Source organism: Strix uralensis, chromosome 23 (genome assembly GCF_047716275.1).
Source record: "Strix uralensis isolate ZFMK-TIS-50842 chromosome 23, bStrUra1, whole genome shotgun sequence".
In the NCBI taxonomy this organism is placed as follows: Eukaryota; Metazoa; Chordata; class Aves; order Strigiformes; family Strigidae; genus Strix; species Strix uralensis.
The window spans coordinates 7,902,712-7,923,409 of NC_133994.1; the positions used below are offsets into that span (position 1 = coordinate 7,902,712).

Here is a 20,698-nt window from a genome sequence, read left to right on the forward strand (position 1 = left end):
CGTGGGTTTTTTTGAGCACAAATGAACTGGGTTTTGCCTTGTTTTGTTTAAAAGCTAGGCACGCTTGCTGAGGGTTGGGTGGAAACACAGCGGGGTGCTGAGGAGCCGAAGGCAGCCCCTTGCTGCCGTGGCAGTCGCTGCGCTGGATGAGGGGTTTTTTTCTGATCTGATTAGCAAAATCTGCTTCATGTTTGGCTTCGGGAGGAAGCACAGGCTCTACCTGAGGCCCATTGGAAGGAAACATTGGTCTTATCTCCCCTCCTGTGAAAGAAACAAAACCCCTCGTGCAAGGATGGGTGCAGTGGGGGGGGCAGGAGCAGCCTTTCTCATAGTTGTTCATATTTCTGACTGGTTCTGCAGCAACTGGAGCCCTAAAAATCCCCGCTTCGGGTGCAGGGGTCTGCTCCAGGGGTGTTATTTGGGTCTGCACCCGGTTATTTGGGTCCACACCCGGCTTCAAAAATCCCCTTTCCTGCAGCTTTCCAAGTGGGAGCCCTGCTGCAGTGGGAGCTGTGGCAGCATGCAGGGGGTGCAGCCAGGGGGGGAGAAAAGGGGGGGCTGCAGAGCCCCTTTTGGGGCAGAACATGGTGTATTTTGTTGCAAGATACAGGGATGCAAAGCCCTTTCTTAGGGCAGAGCCTAGTGCCTTTCCTTACAAAATATGGGGGTGCAAAGCCCCTTTTGGGGGCAGAACCTGGAGTGTTTTCTTGCAAGATATGGGGGTGCAAGGCCCTTTTTGGGGCAAAATGCTGTGTATTTTCTTACAAGCTGTGGGGGTGTAAAGCCCCTTTTGGGGGCTGAGCCCTGTGCGTTTCCTTACAAGATGGGGGGGGGGGGGGGGGGAGTGCAAAGCCCTTTTTGGGGCAAAACACTGTGTATTTCCTTATGAGCTGTGGGGGTGCGAAGCCCCTTTTGGGGGCAGAACCCGGAGCATTTTCTTGCAAGATGGGGGGGTGCAAAGCCCCTTTTGGGGCAGAACACGGTGCATTTCCTTATAAGATTTGGGGGTGCAAACCCCCCTTTTTGGGGGCAGAACCCAGAGCGTTTTCTTCAAGATATGGGGGTGCAAAGCCCCTTTTGGGGCTCGAGCCCTGTGTGTTTCCTTACAAGATATAGGGGTGCAAGGCCCTTTTGGGGGCAAAACGCTGTGTATTTCCTTACAAGATATGGGGGTGCAAAGGTCTTTTTGAGGCAGAACCCCGGTATTTTGTTTGTGGGGGGTGCAGCCCCCCCCCCCCCCCCCGTGAGCCCTGTGCCCTGCCACGGTGGGGTTGCAAAACGCCGGGGGGGGGGGGGAAGGGCAGCACTCGGGGTGTTTCCTTGCTTTTTTTTTTTTGCCTTTTTTTGGGGGGGGGGTGGTGGTAAAGAACTACAAGTCCCAGCAGCCCCCGCGAGCCGCCCTTCCGCCGAGCGCCGTGGAGCTGGGTGTGCGTGGGGCTCCGGCCCCGGGGTGCCCGCACCCCGACCCACGCGTGGCCACCCGCCATGAGCTCAGGTCAGGGGGACCCACGCGTGGGGTGGGGTGGGGGGGCGCGGTCTGCACAGTCCCTGTCCGTCCGTCCCCCCTCTTCCCCGGCTTGCATCGGGGAGCTCCGGGGTTCGTGTGGTGTGCGTGGCCCCACGGTTGCATTTTGCGTGGCCCCCGGGGGTTGCGCTCACCCCCCGTCAGCCGTGCCTGTGCGGTGGGTTCTGCAGGAAGGGGGGGGGGGGGGGGGGGGGGCTGCATGCGGGGTGCAGAGAGAAGAGCAGCCTTATTTTGCTTTATTTTGCTTTATTTTCCCCTCCAGCAAGGTTTGCAAAAGGAGGAGACAGGGATGCTGCAAAGCGGGGTGCTGCCCCCTCCCTGGCATCGCAGCTTTGGGGGGTGACCGAGCAAAGGTGGGGGGGGACACAGCACTGTCCCCCTGCCCACCCTGGGGTGCTGTGGGTCTGGAAAACGCTCTTTGAGGCTGCGGCTGAGCAGGTTCGTGCGTTTGCTGTCGCGGGATGTTGCAGCCTTTAGTTGGTGCTTCGTTACTGCAGAACTATTTTGCTTTTCATCCCGTCGGGACACGAGCTCTTGGCCCCGCTGCTGGCGACATCGGCGCGTGAGACTCCGCGTTGAGGCGTGCGCCGATGAATCCATGCGAAAAACGTGGGGGAACAAAACTCAGGTGTCGCTTTGGGATGCTCCGACAACTGCCAAACCCCACAGCTGGAGCCCCGCGAGCCCGTCGCTCCGACTCGGCGTTCGGGGAGGCTCCGAGCTAGTCGGGGTGTGCAGCTGGAGCGAAGCATCCCTTTGGCCAGTGGCGTGGGAATGGGGGTGGGTTTTAAGGTTGCAAAGGACTGCGTTGCCTTTCTGACCCCACGAGCGGAGCAATCCCGGGGATTTCTCCCATCAATAAAGGATGTAACGCGACGTGGGGTAAGCGAGCCCTGAACCGGCATCTCTGCCGGCCGTGGCTTGGCCTTACAGACCATTGGCAGGGTCACGACTGGCAGGGGGAAGAGTTACCCAGGCATTCAGAAGAGGCTAAAAAACACGGATTTAGGTTCAGCCTCGTGCTGAGTGCGGTATTGCATTGGAGAAAGCAACCACGGCGCCTGCATCCCTCGTGTCGGCAGCGTTTCTCATTCCAGGGCACACGGAAGTGGTGCAGCCTGTGCAACCTTTGCCCGTTTCCTTTCGAATTTGCCCCAGACAGCGCGGAGGAGTTTCTTGAAGGCGGCACGGGCGTGAGAAAGGAAGAGCTTTGTGGCAGGAAAGGGAGGAGTGTGACCGCACTGTGGCCCCTCGTAAGGCTTGTTGGGTGCCCAGACTGGGCTCTGTGGGGCTTGCCCAGCTGTGCCGCCGCCATGGTCCCTGTCACCGCTGTCCCTGCCACTGTGGTGACCCCGCTCACGGCCGCTCAGACCCCCTTCGCCCATCTTTTGCTCCAGCTCTGCAGCATAGCAGCACTTGGGGGTTAAACCTCACCCCTTTTTTTTCCAGCGCTGCTTAATTTCAGGGTACCCAGGTTTAATGCTGCCAGCCTGGCAGGCTGGCTCAAGGGCCGGGAGATTCTCTAATCCTGGCTTAACACACCAAACAGGGATGATGGGCTGCGAGAAGCACAGCTCCTCTCTCCCTGAGGGAGGTAAGGGCCCTTTATTTAACCACAATTTGGGGAAAATGGGAGTTTTGGATATAAACGACCTTTTTCTTCCCCCCTCGCCAGTGGCTGCCCAAGGAAGGATGCTCCCTGAAGCCACCGGGCGTTTATCTCCAGCTTGGCAGGTGGTTTTGGCGTACAGCGAGGTCTTGCAAAACTGGGTGCAGGAGAGGTCAGGGCGATGCCTGCCCAGGTAGGGGAGAAGCCCGCCTTGCTGGAAGGGTTTGACCGCCGTGGCCTCAGCCGGTGTCGTCAGCACGTGGCAAAGAAAACGCTGGCTGTGCTGCTGACTTCCTCCTCGTGGACAAACCTTCCCTACAAATCCAAACTGAAACCAGTTTGAGGTGGACAGGTCTACTGGGAGGGTGCCTCGCCTATGAGGACTTTATTTTCTCACCCATCTCAAGGGCCTGATGCACGAGAGTGATTTCCCTGGGGTTACCAGCAACGGCAGAGCCTGAATCCCTGTCTTCCATGTCCTCACCTTGCATCAAGCCAGTCTTGTCCTTTTGTTTCTTCCAGTCTTGGGGCGTTTTTCTGGCTGCGCTCCCCCCCCCACAGCAGATGCTGCCACGTCTGGGTAGGACCAGACCGCCTGGTAAAACACGTTTGCTCCGGCTGCGTGGCAAGCGGGACGACGTTTTTCTCTCCGGTTGGCTCACACAGACAAGTTTATGTTGGCTTGGTGGAAAGGGCAGGAGAATCGACGCCATCTCATCCCAACCCCTCGCTGGGTCTGGGCTTGCAGCTGGCTGGGACATCTCTCATCCCAAACTAGAGCCTGAAGGCTGCTCTGAAAGATCCTCACGAGTTAAATCTTGCCCTGCGTGCCCCAAATGTCGTCTTCCTTTACTCATCCCTCATTCCTTACTTCTGTCTCATCCTGATTTTCCATGTACCCGTCTTCAAGGGCCCAGATTGACCTTGCCAGCCCCATTCCGTTGACCAGACAGCAGCAGACCTTGCTGGCTAGAGCAGTAACCTCCCTGGGTGGACCTTCCTCTTCTTGCATGCAACATGAGGGATGGAGGGATGGATGAGGGAGGGAGGGAGGGAGGGATGTGGGATGGATGGATGGATGGATGGATGGATGGATGGATGGATGGATGGATGATGGATGGATGGAGGGATGGGTGGAGGGATGGATGGATGGGGGAGGGAGGGAGGGAGGGATGGATGGATGAGGGATGGATGGAGGGAGGGAGGGAGGGATGGGTGGAGGGATGGATGGATGGATGAGGGATGGATGGATGGAGGGAGGGATGGGTGGAGGGATGGATGGATGGATGAGGGATGGAGGGATGGATGAATGGATGGATGGATGGATGTGGGGTGGGTAGATGGATGATATGGGAGGGATGGATGGATGGATGGATGGATGGATGGATGGATGGATGGATGGATGGATGGATGGATGAATATGGGTTGGATGGATGCTGCTGCTTGGGAAGCCCTGAGCATCCAATGGGGACCATGAGAGCGGACGGAGATCCCAAGTCCCCTTGGGGTTTGTTTGCTTCAAGAAAGGTGTTTGTAAAAGGGCCGTGGCTGCAAAGGAAGCTTGTGGAGAAGGACTCTGGGACCAACATGCGTCCGCTTTCAGTGTGTGTGTGCTGCTGGGGAGAAAGGCTGCGTCTCGGCACAAAATCCCAGGTCAAGGACAGGCACTGGTGTTTGCAGACAGTGGCTGCCAGGGCTGGGGCAGCTTTGCAGAGGGATGTTCAGTGCCATGAGATGTGCAGGCTCCAGGTTTCCAGCTTCACTTCCTGGTGTCAGAGGGTACGTCCTCCCCTGCTGGGACCTGTGCTAGATGTCAGGTCATCCTGAGCAGCTTTCTCCCCAATTTTCCCCAAACTTTGACAGCAGGGACGCGTGGTGGTTCTCTAAAAGGTGCAAGACAGGGCACCAACTCTTCTCGGAGCCAGGCAAGGAGCTGGCGCTGGGACTTCAAGCAGCATTTTGGCCACGCAAACCTGGCATCAGCTGGGAATCGTGGCTCCCCTCTTCCCTCTGCCAGCCAGGCTGGTGCATCGCTGACCCTCCCTGAGTTTGCAGCCGCTCCTGGCTGTTCCCGTCCCCTCAATCCCCCTTTAGCAGCAGAGAGAGAAGCAAATCTTTTCCCCAGGGCTCTCCAGATGAGCTCAGGGGTAAAACCCCCTCAGCTTCGGGAGCCGGAGGAGGGATGGCCGGGTGCCTCCACGCCGTGTTTGCCGACAAGGTGTGGCCGCTGCGCCGCGATTCAAACTGGTAGCGCAGCTTCGCGGCGCTCTGCCCTCCCCTCCGCCGAATGCTTCCCGGACACGTCCTCCGGCGGGCAGGTGATGACGGTTGTACCGATCCCATCCCAACCGGGGACGGCTCCGCTTGCGCAAGCGGCGGGGTAAGGCGCGGCGAGTCGAGGTGAGAGCCCGTTCTCGCTCGCCGTGTTCTGGGGAGCAGCCGGGATGGGAGCGGGAGGTGAGAAAACCCACGGGGACAGAGATGGGGTTGTGCAAGAGCTGCAGCTCTGCAGGACAGAGCCGGTTGCGGCCATGCTTGCGCTCTCTTCCAGAAGATTTACTGCTTATAGAGTTGAGAAAGTCGTAATAATTCTGTTGTTGCTAACAGCAGAGTTCAGGTGGAGAGGTGGGCTGTGCGTCTTGCTGCCCAGCCTGTTTGGGGGAGGTGCAGAAAGCAAACTGGGTTGTTTTCAGGTTGTTTTGATACTTTCCCCCTCCTGTGAACCCTGCAGACAGCGCTGGGGAAAAGCCTTTGTACGAGGCACCCCCTTGCCCTCTGCTTTATTCTGCTCTCTTGAAGGGCAGCACACTCCTCCTCGCCCTCCCGTGCCCGTTTCACCTGGAATCCACGCTCTTTGCAGGGTTTGACGCTGCCAGTGGGGGGATCTGACATCTCATCTCCTCGTGGGCCCTCGGCGAGCTTCACAGCTGTTCGTTTTAGCTCCTGGGAGGGTTTTTATTTTAATAAGCCATCCCTTGGGCTCATCCCCCACTTCCTCAACCCAAAACTTCTCACTTGGAGCGGCACCGGTTGCGTTTTGGGAGCTGGCTATCCGCTGGGCCACTTGGCAAGGTGGAGACCCCGTCACTGGTGGTTATCAAAACCAGAGGATGGTTTTAATTAATTACTTTTGTCACCTGCAGACGAGCTTTGGGGTCGGACCAGGGAGTGGCAGGAATCCAGCCGGGGTAGCTTTTCCAGCAGAGGACGGGTGTACGGGCTCCCACCCGGCGTGTAAATCGTTAAGCCAGTCTGAGTGCCCTCCTAGAAACCTGAACCCAGCCCAGCCAGGAAATTTTCTGCTGGTCTCAAGGGTGGGAACTAGCTCCTGGGTTCGTGTTTGTGCCACGTGTTATCTCACTGCTGCTGCTGCTTTAAGATCCTGGAGTTGGGACACCACGGCTTGTAATCCGGTGTGGATTTAGGGCATAAGTGGGTGCAGCTTCCTGGGACAGAGGGTGATGATCAAAATCCCACCTGGGATGATTACGGCAATGCCTCCTGTGATCCCCGTCTCTCAGGCTGGGAATTGGGGTGCAGCGGAGACCGGCAGGAATTGGAGGTGCTGAGCCACGCTGGGCGTTGTTAAAACTAAGAAAAGCAAATTTTGTGACCACATCCTCCGTGCAGGGGGAAACACAAGGAGCAAACAAGCATGAAAAGGGGCTGGGAGAGCTCTCCCTGCGCTTGACCTGGCTCTGCACCAGCCCTGCTCCCTTCCCCCGGCCGCTAAGCCGCTGGTTTTGTGCCAGCTTGTCTCCCCGGGCTCCTTTGGCATCGCTCGCATGACCGTCACGTGCCGCGGGAGGGTGACCAGGCAGCGCTGGGGTACCCCGTGCCCACAGCATCCCCCTGTGTGGCGGAGGTGGCCGAGCACCCTGGGGTGGATGGCAGAGGGGACACCGAGTCCAGCCACCTTCCGGCAGTGATCTGGGGATGTCATCGCTGCCTCTGGGAGCCCGTCACCGTGGCATCTCCTAAATAACCCCTCAGATCAACTCGCCTTATTTTTTTTTCCCCCCTGTTCTTTAACTTTGCAGACAGCAGCAGGCTGCTGGGGAACCAGCGGCCAGGGTACGGGACGCTGCAGCGAGACGCCAATAAATCCCTCATGGTAGGTCTCCGAGGGCTTCGTCGCGGGGAGGAAGGCACGCTCGGGAAGGGGTGGCACAAAACCCACGTTATCTACAACACCGGCACGAGACGGTGGTTTTCCAGCCTCAAAGCTACTTGGTTGTCACCTGCCCGGTGTTAAATGACACCAGGAATCTTAGGGCTTTTATCAATTTAGGATTTAGATGCTTGATAATCTTAAGTTCAGTTTATTTTATGAATAAGCATCTCTGTAAAGGTGACCTCCTTTCTTCCAGGAGGTCACGGGCTACCAGACCAAGACGTGGCGGGTGGCCCTGTGCCACGCTTGCTCCGTGCTGACAGCAGGGCTGCTGCTCGTCCTCTTCCACTGGAAGCCGAGCCTGGAGGTGCAGGTGAAGTGCAAGCCCTGCGCCCTCAGCCAGGCCGACTGGGTCATCATCAGAGTGAGTCCCCAGAAGGGTCCAGGGGTCTGGGGTTGGGCTCTGCCACTGCCTTCCCAGAGGGGGGCCCTGGGCATGTTCCTTGCTGCTTGTCACCCTCCCCTCCCTAACTGTGTTTGACATCTCCTTTCATCAAGGAATGCGCTACCCCAGAGCCGAATTATTCCAGGAATAATTATTTTAATAATTTATTTTGATTATTTTAATAATTATTATATTCCTGGAATAATTTTGTGCTTTCCCCTTCTTTAGCAACCAGCCTGGCTTTGCGTTTCTCTTTATTGTCCCTGAATCCCAGCCACCGTCTGGGACGGTTGGCCAGGGACTCCCTGCCTGCCTGCGACGCTGTCCCCATTTGAAGGAGCAGGGGGGACACGCGGGGAGCTCCCCATTTCCCTCTGCTCAGACCCGTGCCTGTGTTGCAGGACCGATTTGGACAGTGCTTCACCACCCGCGTGCGCACGGAGACGCTGGGCGAGGGCAGGTGAGCCGGGCTCACGTCCCTGCGGCGATGCCAGCGGGCAGGGGCTCGCCTGAGCTTTTGGCTTCGAGGGAGGGGGATGTTTGCAGCGGCGCTGGTGGACGGGGAGGGTCTGACCCTTGGTTTTCCACCCCGAGCAGCCTGGAGCAACACCCCGGGGCCAGGCTGGAGGACCGGAGAACCAGCATCGCCATCGGCGTGTCGGATGAGGAGGAGAGCCGGGACACCATCCAGCTCCATGACAAGGAAGAGGTAACACTAGCGACCCTTCCCACCTCCACCCCCTAATTCCTCCCCCTTGGCACAGGCTCCCCTTGTGTCCCACCAACACCTTATTTTTTCCCTCCCGCTCTGCTCAGAAGAACATCTTGCGGTACTATCTCTTCGAGGGCATGCGCTACATCTGGATCGAACGGCGGCAGGCATTCTGCAAAGTCAGGTATTTCTTCTGTCCCCCCATGCCACAGCAAACCTCTCCGCATCTCTCTGCTGCTTATCTTGGCCCCTCAGCCCCCCCCCAAAATGGCCCTGACCCGGCTGGAAGTCACATAACCACGCTGGAGCTTTTCTCCATGCTGCAAAGCCTTTGGAGACCATCCCCGGGGCGCTGGGTCAGGAAAGCTGTGCTGCCTCTCCCCCCAAGTTGTTGGTTTTGCCTGTCTTTGTGGGCAGAGGAAACTGGGTGAAGTAGTTTGGCAGCTGCCCCGTGCTGGATTGGTCCCCATGGCGCTGTGCTGCTCACGGCTCTCCAAACTGTGGCCCTTTTGTTCCTGCTCCTTGGCGCCCATGAGCTGTGTCAGAGGCTGAGGAACAAGATGCTCTCCCTTTCCTAAAGGGTTTTTTTTCTGTCACCAAGGACTTGGATGGCGTGTTTGTTCCGCTGAGCCAGGCTCCTGCTGATTTTGACTCCATTTCTCCTCTGTTTTTCTTTCCTCTCGGGCTTGCCAGCGTCTTGGATGAAGGTTGGACCTGCGCAGATCTCCACCTCTCCCAGGCTGGGCTCGACCAGCAAGACCACAACACCAGGTAGGGATCTACCAGCTTCGTGGGACACGCAGGGAGCACAGACGAGGGTTTTCCAGGGGCCACCAAATCCTGGAGCCTGGGGTTTTTCTTACATTCAGACCTCAAAACAGAGGACAGCTCGGTGGGCTGGATTGCCCTGGCTTGGCTTCTCCACATAACGGGGCTCCCGTGGAGGTCTGGGCAGTGTGAGGGTCCCTTGGGTTGGAAATGTGGCTTTTCCCTAGCATGCATTTGCTTCCCCCGTGCTTTTCTCTCCTCTTTGCAGACAGAAGATCTACGGACCCAACCTGATCGAGGTGCCAGTCAAGTCCTACGCGAGGCTGTTGGTGGAGGAGGTGTGCATCTACGGGCTGTGCTTCCAAAGGGCGAGTTGTCCCAGGGCAGATCCTTCCCCTGCTCCACGTCCCTCGCTGCAAGTGCTTTGTGGGCCCTTCTTCTCTGACACGGAGAGGACTTTAGGCAAGGCAGCTTGGGCAGAGGTCAGAGAAGGCAGAGCTGGAACAGCTGTGGGGGGGACCCATCCTGCCTCTTAGCTCAGACAGGAGCATCCCCAGGTAGTTGCAGAGGTGGCTGAGCATCCTCAGGACTATCGAACATAAGCAGAGCCGCGGAGAATGGAGGGTTTGTAAGAAGTCTGCTGGTTCATCCCCAGCCCCAGGGAAGGGCCAGCTTCTCCTCTGCAGAAGCTGTTGTTCCTCAAGGAGCCTGGAGGTCTCACAGTGGGCTGGAGGAAGTTCTCCCCTCCCAAAACCTTCTCTCTCTCCTTGTTCCTTTCCAGGTGCTCAATCCCTTCTACATCTTCCAAGTGTTCAGCATCGTGCTGTGGGTCTGCGACGCCTATTACTACTACGCCGCCTGCATCTTCCTCATCTCCACCATCTCCTTAGGGCTGTCCCTCTACGAGACGAGGAAGGTTGGTGGTGGGCTTATTTGGGCCAAGCAGCTCTGGTGTAAGAGCCCATTTTCTGATGGTGTTTGACCTCTGTTCTGATGCTGAACTCCCTCTGAGCCCAGCTGGGGGAGGACAACCCGTACTCCAACAGCGGGGCAGGTTCCCTTTTCCTTTGTCTGTGGGCCTGAGCCTTCGAGACCTGTTTTGCGGCTGCTTTGCTGCGCTTTTTGAGCTGCCCTTGGGCGAGGTGCTGGAGCGAGTGCAGAGGAGGGCAACGAGGCTGGGGAAGGGCCTGGAGAATAAATCCTGTGAGGAGAGATTGAAGGAGCTGGGACTGTTCAGTGTGAGGAGGAGAAGGTGAGGGGAGACCTCATCACTCTCTACAGCTCCCTGAAAGGACATTGTAGAGAGGTTGGTGCTGGTCTCTTCTCCCAGGGGATTAGTGACAGAACAAGAGGGAACGGCTTTAAACTGCAACAGGGGAGGTTCAGACTGGACATGAGGAAAAGATTTTTCACAGCAAGAGTGGTCAGAGAGTGGAATAGGCTGCCCAGGGAGGGGGTGGAGTCCCCATCCCTGGGTGTGTTTAAGGGTCATTTGGATGAGCTGTTGGGGGATGTGGTGTAGGGGAGAACTTTGTAGAGTCAGGCTGAGGGTTGGACTCGATGATCCCAAGGGGCTTTTCCAACCTGAATGATTCTGTGGTTCTGTGATTCTGCGACTGCTCCCTCCCTTCGCAGCAAAGCGCCACACTGCAAGCCATGGCCAAGATGTCGGTCGGAGTCCGAGTCCATCGCCCCAGTGGAGGTGAGCGTGACGCCGGTGACGAGCGAGGGCTCCTGGCGTGAAGCCCTTTGGGAGGGTGCCGGGATGACGTGTCTGAGCACGGCCGTGCTTTTTTTCCAGAGGAGACAGTGGTGAGTTCCGCAGACCTGGTGCCAGGCGATTGCATCAGCCTCCCCGCGGATGGGATGCTGGTCCCTTGCGACGCTGCGCTGCTGACGGGCGAGTGCATGGTCAACGAGAGCATGCTGACGGGTGAGAGATCCAGCACCCCGTGAGCTGCACGCCTCTGCCGCCCTGGCTTTCGCTGGGGATTTTGGGGGAGAGGACAAGCCTTGTATCTCAGTGGCCCTACAGCAGCCCCTTCCCATCCAGGCTGGTTGGATCCTGACCCCCCAGGGTGATAAGCAGGGACAGGGAAGGGCTCTCACCCCTGGACTCGGCACTGGTGAGGCCGCCCCTCGATTCCTGGGTTCAGTTTTGGGCCCCTCACTCCAAAAAGGCCATTGAATGACTCGAGCGTGTCCAGAGAAGGGCAACGGAGCTGGTGCAGGGTCTGGAGCACAGGTCTGATGGGGAGCGGCTGAGGGAACTGGGGGGGTTTAGTCTGGAGAAGAGGAGGCTGAGGGGAGACCTCCTGGCCCTCTCCAACTCCCTGAAAGGAGGGTGCAGAGAGGGGGGATGAGTCTCTTGAGCCAAGGACCCAGCGCCAGGCCAAGAGGGAATGGCCTCAAGCTGCGCCAGGGCAGGGTCAGACTGGCTCTTAGGAAGGATTTCTTTGCAGAAGGGGTTGTTGGGCGTTGGAATGGGCTGCCCAGGGCAGGGGGGGAGTCCCCATCCCTGGAGGGGTTGAAGAGTCGGGTTGACCCAGCACTGAGGGATCTGGTGGAGTTGGGAACGGTCAGGGTGAGGTTCATGGTTGGACTGGAGGATCTTCAAGGGCTTTTCCAACCCAGATGATTCTGTGAAACCTCCCTCCATGCTGTCCCTCACCGCAGGGGAGAGCGTGCCGGTGATGAAAACCCCCCTCCCGGCTGGCAGCCAGGCAGCCAGCACCATCTACTCCCCCGAGGAGCACAGGCGGCACACCTTGTTCTGCGGGACACAGGTCATCCAAGCCAAGTCCTACGTGGGCAGAGAAGTGCTGGCCGTGGTGACCCGCACAGGTAACGGATTGAGGAGAGAAGCTGGGATTAAGCCATATCCTTTGGAGTGGTGGCTTTGCATTTGCTTAACTTCTGCCCGTCTCCTGCAGGGTTTTGCACGGCCAAAGGGGATCTCATCAGCTCCATCCTCTACCCCAAACCCGTGAGCTTCAAGTTCTACAAGGATGCTGTGAAGTTTGTCCTGTTCCTGTCCATCCTGGGTACGTCTGAACGTGGAGGCATGGCCAGGAGCAGCCAAACTCCCTCTTAAATGGTTGAACCCACCCTTCATCTGCTTTGCTTTGTAATCAAGCCTGTTCTCCCTCCTGCGCAGCTTTTATCGGCACGCTGTACAGCATCCTCATCTTGGTTAAAAACCAGGTAGGGTTGTTGGAGCTGGTGAATCCTCGAGCGCAGGCTGGCACTGGGGCCATCAGCCGATGCGGGTGGAGATGGGTGAAGGCTCTCAGGACGCCCATCCCTCTTCTTCCTCGCCTGCCAGGTCCCCGTGGGGCAAATCATCATCCGTGCCCTCGACCTCGTCACCGTCATCGTGCCCCCAGCTCTGCCAGCTGCGATGACAGTGGGCACCATCTATGCCCAGAACAGGCTGAAGAAACAGGGCATCTTCTGCATCAGCCCTCCCCGGATCAACCTCTGCGGGAAGATCCGCCTGGTTTGCTTCGACAAGGTGAGTCTCGGGCAGCGCTGATGGATCACAGTGTCCAGCTCGGGGCGGGGCTGGCCTGGACCCACCACGCTCTCCCCGCAGACGGGAACCCTGACAGAGGAAGGTCTGGATGTCTGGGGGGTGGTCCCGTTGGAGAACAACCACTTCATGCCCCTCATCCACGAGCCCCGCTGCCTGCCTGCCGGTGCCCTGCTCTACTCCCTGGCTGCCTGCCACACTGTCTCGCTGCTGCGGGCGCAGCCTGTCGGGGACCCCGTGGACCTCAAGATGGTGGAGTCCACAGGCTGGGTAAGACAAGCAGTGAGCAAAGTTACATATCTATAAAGAGAGAGGTGGCACACATCTTGCTCCGCCAGGAGAAGGGGGTGTGTAAAACCACCCGTGAGCTGTGGTGGGGTGGATGGGGCTTTGCCAGCTCAGCATCTGCCTTGGTTTCAGCGCCTGGAAATGATGGAGGAGGAGGAAGGTGAGCTGCCCACCTTCCAGCAGTTTGGGACGAAGGTCTTGGCTGTGATGAAACCTCCGCCTGAGGAAGAACAGCCACGAGACAGGGTAGGTCCTGTGGACCAGAGAGGCTGAGGTTCCCCAAGCCACTGGGTCTGTACCCTTGTCATGACCCAGACTGGAAGCCCAGAGAATCGCAACGGTTCTGTGATCATCTCAGGTTAAATTAAGGTGAAACGACACCAGACGACCGGTTAAAATGTTTTACTTGCAGTAGAGAACAATTTAAACTTGGAAAAGGATAATAAGCAATGTGGTCTCTTATAAATCTATAAGAAGGGGAAGGGGAGGGGGAAGGGGAAAGGGAATCAGGTCCAGTAATCCTGGGTGGTGGGCAAAGTTTCTGTTGCCCTTTTAAGTTCCTCTTATTAGCTAATTAGCATAGTAGACAAGGAGGGGCAGGTATTCCACAAACTCATTTCCATGAGAGAGAGGAAAAAGGTGGAGCAGGGGTTCCAGTTGAGTCGGTGGTTAGTGGTCCTTGCCCAACTTTGGTTTTTCCTCTGTTCTCAGAGATCTTACCAGTCATCCCAGAAATACCTCTTCTCAGTTCTTGTTACCACTTCAATGGTGAAGGTCCATTAGTCATTAGCGAGTCATTAGCAAGGCAGGCATGATGTCTGGCTTGCACAATAGGGTTTAGCTCAGTCTGTGTCTCCCCCTTTGAGGCTCATCTAAGGAGTTTGTCAATGCAAGGGAGTGCGGGATGCATCCTTCAGAATGCTCCCGCTTCCCTGGGTGACATTCCTTAGACTAATCCAAAGGCCACAGCTTGTCCTTGAGATTTTCTGTGTGATGAATGTTTGAGGCGTTTCTTCCTTCAGTTCCTTACAACCCTCAAAGGGTCGTTGTGCTTCCCAGCCCCTGGAGAGGTTGTACCTCCCCCAGAGAAGTTCCCGCCTGGCACCCACACCCGCTCCCTCTCCTCCACAGAAGCACCAGTCACCCGTGGGGATCCTCCGGCGTTTCCCCTTCTCCTCCTCCTTGCAGAGGATGAGTGTCCTGGTGAAGCTGCCCGGTGAAGCCTCAGCCCACGTCTACGTCAAGGGTGCCCCGGAGATGGTGGCCAGCCTTTGCAGGAAGGAAACGGGTACGTGGTGGGGGGGACAGTGGTTTGTTGTCTCTCCCCAGCTGAGAAGCGGCCAGTTCTGCATCCGACTGCATCCCTGCAGCTCATCCCCACAAGGAATTATCCTCAGTGATGTGTGGGGTAGCTCCCACAGGCACTAGCTCCAGCCACGTGGAGGGAAGAAAACAGGAGCCAGAAGACCGGGAAGGGGGTTGGAGTCTGGATGAGCACCCAAAGCCCTTCAGTCCTTTGGGAGCTCGAGCCCCGGCTCCCCTCGCCAGGTCTACGCAGCCCAGGTTCATTCAGGAACTGTTCTGACCTTGCTTTTCCCCTCGGGGCTGGCAGTGCCCGTGGATTTCTCCCAGATGCTGCGATACTACACCACGGATGGTTTCCGGGTCTTGGGTCTGGCTTGCAAACCCCTGAGCACAGTGACCACCTTTGAGGAGTCCCTGCAGCTCCCCAGGTTGGTGCCAACAACTTGTCTCTCTGTTTAGATCTTGCTTGCTCTGTTTCATGGGACGCTTTGCTGCCCTGCAGCCTGCAAGGAATTAAACCCTGACCCTAAAGCAATTGCTGGCTGCCCCCCAGATGGATTTTTTAGCTGTTTATACCAACTGATCCTCTCTGCCGTGTGTTGAAGGCGGTGTTGAACGGCTCATTGTATCCCACCAGGGACGCCGTGGAGAGCAGCCTGACCTTCCTGGGGTTCCTCGTCATGAAAAACGTCCTCAAGCCAGAGTCTGCACCCGTGATTCACGTCCTGAGGAACGCCAACATCCGCCCCGTCATGGTGACAGGTGACCCTGCAGAGGGGAACGGGGACTCTGAGCTCGGGGAGAAACTGGGACGTGGACAACATTGTGCAAGGGGTGAAGGGTTTCTCCACCAGAAATCAGTGGCCTGATGCAGCTGGGAGACACGGCAAGGACTCCTGGGCTGTGGTCTTGTGCATCCTGGCTACTTGTTTGCACTGCCTTGCTGGTGGGCTCACGGCAGGCAGGGTGTGGAAGGGTGCAGGCTGCTTTTTCATGGATGCAGCGTGAACCCGCAGACCTGGGGTGGGCGGCTTAAACAACAAAACTGCTCGTGGTTTCATCGCCGATCACAGAAACGTCGGTATCTCGTGAGCACCCCAAATTGCACAGCTAATGGGGGGGACGTGGAAGTCACCTTCGGGTGTTCTGCAGCAAGGCAAGCAGCACTGCCAGGGGTTAAAGCTGCTGCCTTTCCCTGGGGTAGGGCAGAAAGGAGATTTTGGAGCTCTCCTCCAAAACACAGCGAAGCAAAGGGCCCCCCAGCGTGGCTGTGGTGGCTGGGAGAGGGGATGCGGCAGGTTTGAGCTGCTCTTGGCTCGCAGCCATGCGAGCCTCTTGCCAGCACCAGCTAGCCAACACCACTGGCGGTTACTCAGCCCCGCTGCCTCTTTCTGCTAGGAGACAACATGCTGACGGCCGTGAACGTGGCCAGGAGCTGCCGCATGGTGGAGCCGAAAGAGCGGGTGATCTTCGTCAACGCCTCCCCGCCCAGCCACGACAAACCCGCCGCTCTGAAATTCATCCTCGCCGAGCACTCCCAGGGCGAAGAGCAGGTGGAGGTGAGTCCCGAGGCAACGTTTCAGGGGTGCTGATCATCTTGCAGGACTCTCCTTTCCCAGCATCGTTAGCCTTAGAGGCAATTATGGGTGCAATACTGCCCCTTATTAAATAGCCCCTTTAGGAGAGGATAACCTGCTCTTTTTAGTCCCTGGGAGCACATAAGCCTCCAAACACCCTCATCCGATGCAGCCAGCACTGTGCTGCTCAGGTCCTGCACAAAGGGCTCACTCACACAAGCTTTTTATCCAAAATACCATCATTTATATGCCTGAAATCAAGCTTTCAGGGAAGCTGCTTTACCCCCTGCTCCATGTGGGTTGAGGATGCTGGTTCAGATCGGTGCTCAGCAGGGATTTGAGCGCGAGTCGAAGCCCTGCTGCAGAAAAAGGAGTTGTTTTCCTTGGCAGGGTCTGCCCCCGCGGGATGGCTGCTTCCTGCAGCCACAGCCCTGCCACTTCGCACTGAACGGCAAATCCTTCGCCGTGGTTTGTGAGCACTTCGCCGACCTGCTGCCCAAGGTGAGTCTGGCAGCGGGGAATCCTCTGGCAAGGTTGATCTCACCGGGGTTTCATGCTGTAGCCTCACAGCTCCAAAATAAAATACCCTGGGGTGGGTTTTTTTTGCCGGTGCAGGATGCCCTCTGCCCGCCTGAGCTGGCAAAGCTCAAAATAACCAAGAAAACCCAGGCTCCTCCTGGGTGCACAGGGGTGTGGGGTGCTGCGATACGAACATGCGGCCTTTCCCTCTTTGCAGATCCTCATCCGAGCCACCGTGTTCGCCCGCATGTCGCCTGACCAGAAGACTCAGCTGGTGTGCAGCCTGCAAGAGCTGAAGTAAGTCCCTTCCAGCCCCTAGGGATTACAGAATCATCTGGGTTGGAAAAGCCCTTGATGCTCCTCCAGCCCAACCATTCACCTCACCCTGACCGTTCCCAACTCCACCAGATCCCTCAGCGCTGGCTCAACCCGACTCTTCAACCCCTCCAGGGATGGGGACTCCCCCCCTGCCCTGGGCAGCCCATTCCAACGCCCAACAACCCCTTCTGCAAAGAAATCCTTCCTAAGAGCCAGTCTGATCCTGCCCTGGCGCAGCTTGAGGCCATTCCCTCTTGGCCTGCCGCTGGTTCCTTGGCTCAAGAGACTCCTCCCCCCTCTCTGCACCCTCCTTTCAGGGAGTTGGAGAGGGCCAGGAGGTCTCCCCTCAGCCTCCTCTTCTCCAGACTAAACCCCCCCAGTTCCCTCAGCCGCTCCCCATCAGACCTGTGCTCCAGACCCTGCACCAGCTCCATTGCCCTTCTCTGGACACACTCGAGTCATTCAATGGCCTTTTTGGAGTGAGGGGCCCAAAACTGATCCCAGTCATTGAGGGGCGGCCTCACCAGTGCCGAGCACAGGGGTCAGATCCCTTCCCTGTCCCTGCTGGCCACGCTAGTGCTGATACAAGCCAGGATGCCATTGGCCTGCTTGGCCACCTGGGCACACTGCTGGCTCCTGTTCAGCCGGCTGGCAATCAACACCCCCAGGTCCCTCTCTGGCTGGAGGACAGAGGAGGGCAAGAGGGTTAGTCCTCTGCTCGGAGACTTCTCTTGTGTGCCGGAGTGGTTGGCAGCTGTGAAATCGTGTCCTGCCCTCTCCCAGATGTGAAGGGGTCCTAAAGACGGGGGTGCAACCTTAAAGACCCAAGGCTTTTCCCCCGTCCCGTCGCGAAATATCAGATCCCTTCTCGCCACAGCTACTGCGTGGGGATGTGCGGGGACGGCGCCAACGACTGCGGGGCTCTGAAGGCGGCCGACGTGGGCATCTCGCTGTCGGAGGCAGAGGCGTCGGTGGCCTCGCCATTCACCTCCCGCGTGGCCAACATCGAGTGCGTGCCCACTGTCATCCGGTGAGCTGCCGAGAGCCTCCTGGGGGGGGATAAAAACCGGAGGGGGGGTTCTCATGAGTGCCTCTGTCCCCTCTTTGGGACAATTCATGGGCAGGGTGTTGTGGCTGGTGGGTGAATCTCTCTTTGTCTCTGCAGGGAGGGCAGGTGCTCCCTCGTCACCTCCTTCGGTGTCTTTAAGTACATGGCTCTGTACAGCCTGGTGCAGTTTGTGTCCGTCCTGCTGCTCTACACGGTGAGTCCTGCGGCTGCCCGGATGCCTGCGACACTCAGGGATGCCTTTGGGTCACCTTGTCCTGGCTGAGTTTTAACCTGTCCCTTTCCTAGCCCCCCACTGAGAGCGACTGGTTTCTCCTTCCCAGATCAACACCAACCTGAGTGATTTCCAGTTCCTCTTCTTTGACCTGATCATCACCACCACCGTGGCGGTGCTGATGGGTCGGACCGGTCCTGCCCAGGAGCTGGGAGTGGAGCGGCCCCAAGGGGCATTGATCAGCGTCCTGGTGCTGGGCAGCCTCCTCCTCCAAACAGCTTTGCTCATCACCGTGCAAGTCCTCAGCTACTTCATCACCATCTCGCAGAGCTGGTAAGGACCCGGCTTCACGTGGGTTTAGTGATGGGAACAGCGCAGAGGATTGCAGCGAAGCCTGGGCGCTCGTCCTCAGCTTTGGCCAACTCCAGCTGACATCAAGGACGCGCCCGGCCACCTTGCAACAAACAGCTCCCATGTGCTCACGGAGAACCCTTATTTAGACCCTCTTCTTGCCTCTGACCCTCTTCCTTCTCCCCTGCCCGGCTCAGGTACGTGCCACTGAACAGCACGGTGACGGCTCCCCAAAACCTGCCCAACTACGAGAACACGGTCCTCTTCTGTGTGACGGGTTTCCAGTACCTCATCCTGGCCGTCGCCATGTCCAAGGGGTACCCGTTTCGGGAGCCACTCTACACCAATGGTGAGGATGATGCTGGCCATGTGGATGAAGAGAGACACCAAAACTTCATCCTCCTCCTCAACCCTCTCCCTTCTCGCCCTCAGTGCTATTCTTGGTAGTCCTCATCCTCCTTTTTGGCCTCATGATATGGTTGACCCTCTACCCCCTGGGCTTCCCCAAAACCCTGCTGAAGCTGCAGGGCATCGATGACTTGAATTTCAAGCTGCTGCTGCTGGGGATCGCTGCCCTCAACTTCTTCGCTGCCTTTGTGCTGGAGGTAGGGCAGCCCAGGGTGGGCACTGGGCACACAAGGGACACGTGTTGTCCTTTTGGGTCTGTCCGAACAACCCCTTTTCCAGGAGTTGTTGTGGGCATGGAGGGAGCAGGGCTCACCTTGGCATTGGCTCTGCCATCTCCTTGGGGTCCCCAAAACCTGTTCTTCCCCCCATCTTTGCTGCAGACCGCCCTGGACCACGGCTTGCTCTCCTGCCTCCGCAAGCTGCGCCGAAAGAAAGCATCCAAGAAGCTTTTCAAGAGGCTGGAGAAGGAGCTGAGCCAGCAACAGCCACCCTGGCCGCCCCTTAATGAACCGCTCTTCGCTACACCCAAGATGTCCATTGCCATGAGATAGCACACGTCGGGCTTCCCTGCTGCCTGCTCTGCAGGCGAGCGCTGCCCGCCAGCCCTCAGACACTGTCATTTATTTATTTATCCTGGTAAATCGAGGGGTGCAGCGGGCAGGGTCCCACGGGGAGTCCCCCAGCATCGCAGCTGTGAGTCCACAAGTGACGGTCCCGTAGCCATGGCCAAGAGGAGGAGGTGCTGGAGAAGCAAACTGGGGGAGAATGTCCAGAAGAAGAGGAGAAATGGTCCAGCTCAGCTCTTCCTCCAGGATCTCTCCCGCTCTCGTGCTGGCCTTGGATCCATCTCGCCACGCTGGGCTCCGGTACCGTTTCACAGGGGGACGCTGCCTCCGTTTTCCTCTCCTGGCTGGTCAAAACCACCAAGAAGAGAGTCCCTGATCTTCTCATAGCGAGGGCACCCACCCCAGCCTCGCGTCTTTGCTCACTGTGAAAAAACCCCCTCTGCTTCCCCCCCGTGACCACCCTAGATGTGTAGGAACTGTTTACAAACCACCCCGTCCCCGGCTTGCCAAGGATGCTGCTCAATCCCCAACACCCAGGGACCAGCCACAGGCACCCTTTCTGCTTGCGATGCTCCTGCAGAGCACTTCTGCTTCCGGACGGGACCTTTGTAGCATTAAAAAAAACCCAAATTTTTATTTTTTAACTCCAGTGCATCGAGGTGTAAGTGCAGTCGGGAGAATGACGTACTGCTTTCGGTTTCCGTATGGTGCTGTCGTGAGTGTTGTCTAATAAATTAACACTATTTTCTTGACCGCTTGCTTGTGCTGCCTGGCATGGATGGACTGCTTGGGACAGGATAGTATCAGCAGCGCGGGTGAGCGTCGGATGGAGTCAGGGAGCAGGTGAAAGAGCTTTTAGGGTCACCTCATTCTCCATCTGGTCTGGAAGATGCCATCCTCGATGCCTGAAAGCAGAGAGTGAACCCAGGGACGGCACTGCTGGGATTTCAGCAGCACAAACCCAGCACCAGCGAATAAATCATCCCCAAGCCTTTTTCCAGCTGGAATTTCCTAGAAAATAATAATAATTGCTGGAAAAACCCAGGTGTCCTCGCCAAGACTGCAAAACCTCGCTCCTTCAACGGAGAAAAAGCCGGTAGATGGAGATGCCGCATCCCGAAAGGGGAAGAGCTGATGCCCGTGGAGGGGGGACGCGCTCTCTGCGTTGCCCTCCGAGGGTTTTTCGGCTGCCTCCGAGCTTGGCTCTGGGATCGAAGGCTGGTTCTTGTGGGGACCCGCCTGCATGGAAAGTCTAAACCCCTCCAAGCGCCAGCGGCGCCTCTCTGCCCTCCGGGAGCTGGGGATTAGATCAGGAAATGAGGCACAAGCAGAGGTAAGAGGTTTCCTGAAATCCTAGCCAAGACTTGACTTATTAAACCAG

At 57.6% G+C, this 20,698-nt stretch overlaps 1 protein-coding gene across 2 annotated transcripts; it reads left to right on the top strand.

The window, feature by feature from the left end:
- Positions 1-1,409: 1,409 nt before the first annotated feature.
- Positions 1,410-20,069, top strand: ATP13A2 (ATPase cation transporting 13A2). Of its 2 annotated transcripts, none has more exons than XM_074892795.1 (29): positions 1,410-1,495; positions 7,175-7,248; positions 7,505-7,672; positions 8,095-8,153; positions 8,291-8,402; positions 8,510-8,589; positions 9,099-9,176; positions 9,442-9,511; positions 9,955-10,089; positions 10,809-10,875; positions 10,975-11,106; positions 11,850-12,017; positions 12,107-12,217; positions 12,331-12,377; positions 12,499-12,687; positions 12,769-12,975; positions 13,126-13,239; positions 14,125-14,281; positions 14,606-14,726; positions 14,936-15,060; positions 15,697-15,857; positions 16,266-16,376; positions 16,612-16,691; positions 17,590-17,742; positions 17,878-17,974; positions 18,102-18,325; positions 18,541-18,692; positions 18,776-18,948; positions 19,132-20,069. In XM_074892795.1, the coding sequence occupies exons 1-29, from the start codon at positions 1,486-1,488 to the stop codon at positions 19,300-19,302; spliced, it is 3,546 nt and encodes a 1,181-aa protein (XP_074748896.1). In that variant the 5' UTR covers positions 1,410-1,485; the 3' UTR covers positions 19,303-20,069. The 2 variants fall into 2 exon arrangements, with proteins under 2 accessions (XP_074748896.1, XP_074748897.1); XM_074892796.1 differs by having other exon boundaries at positions 8,513-8,589.
- The last annotated feature ends 629 nt before the right edge of the window (positions 20,070-20,698 follow it).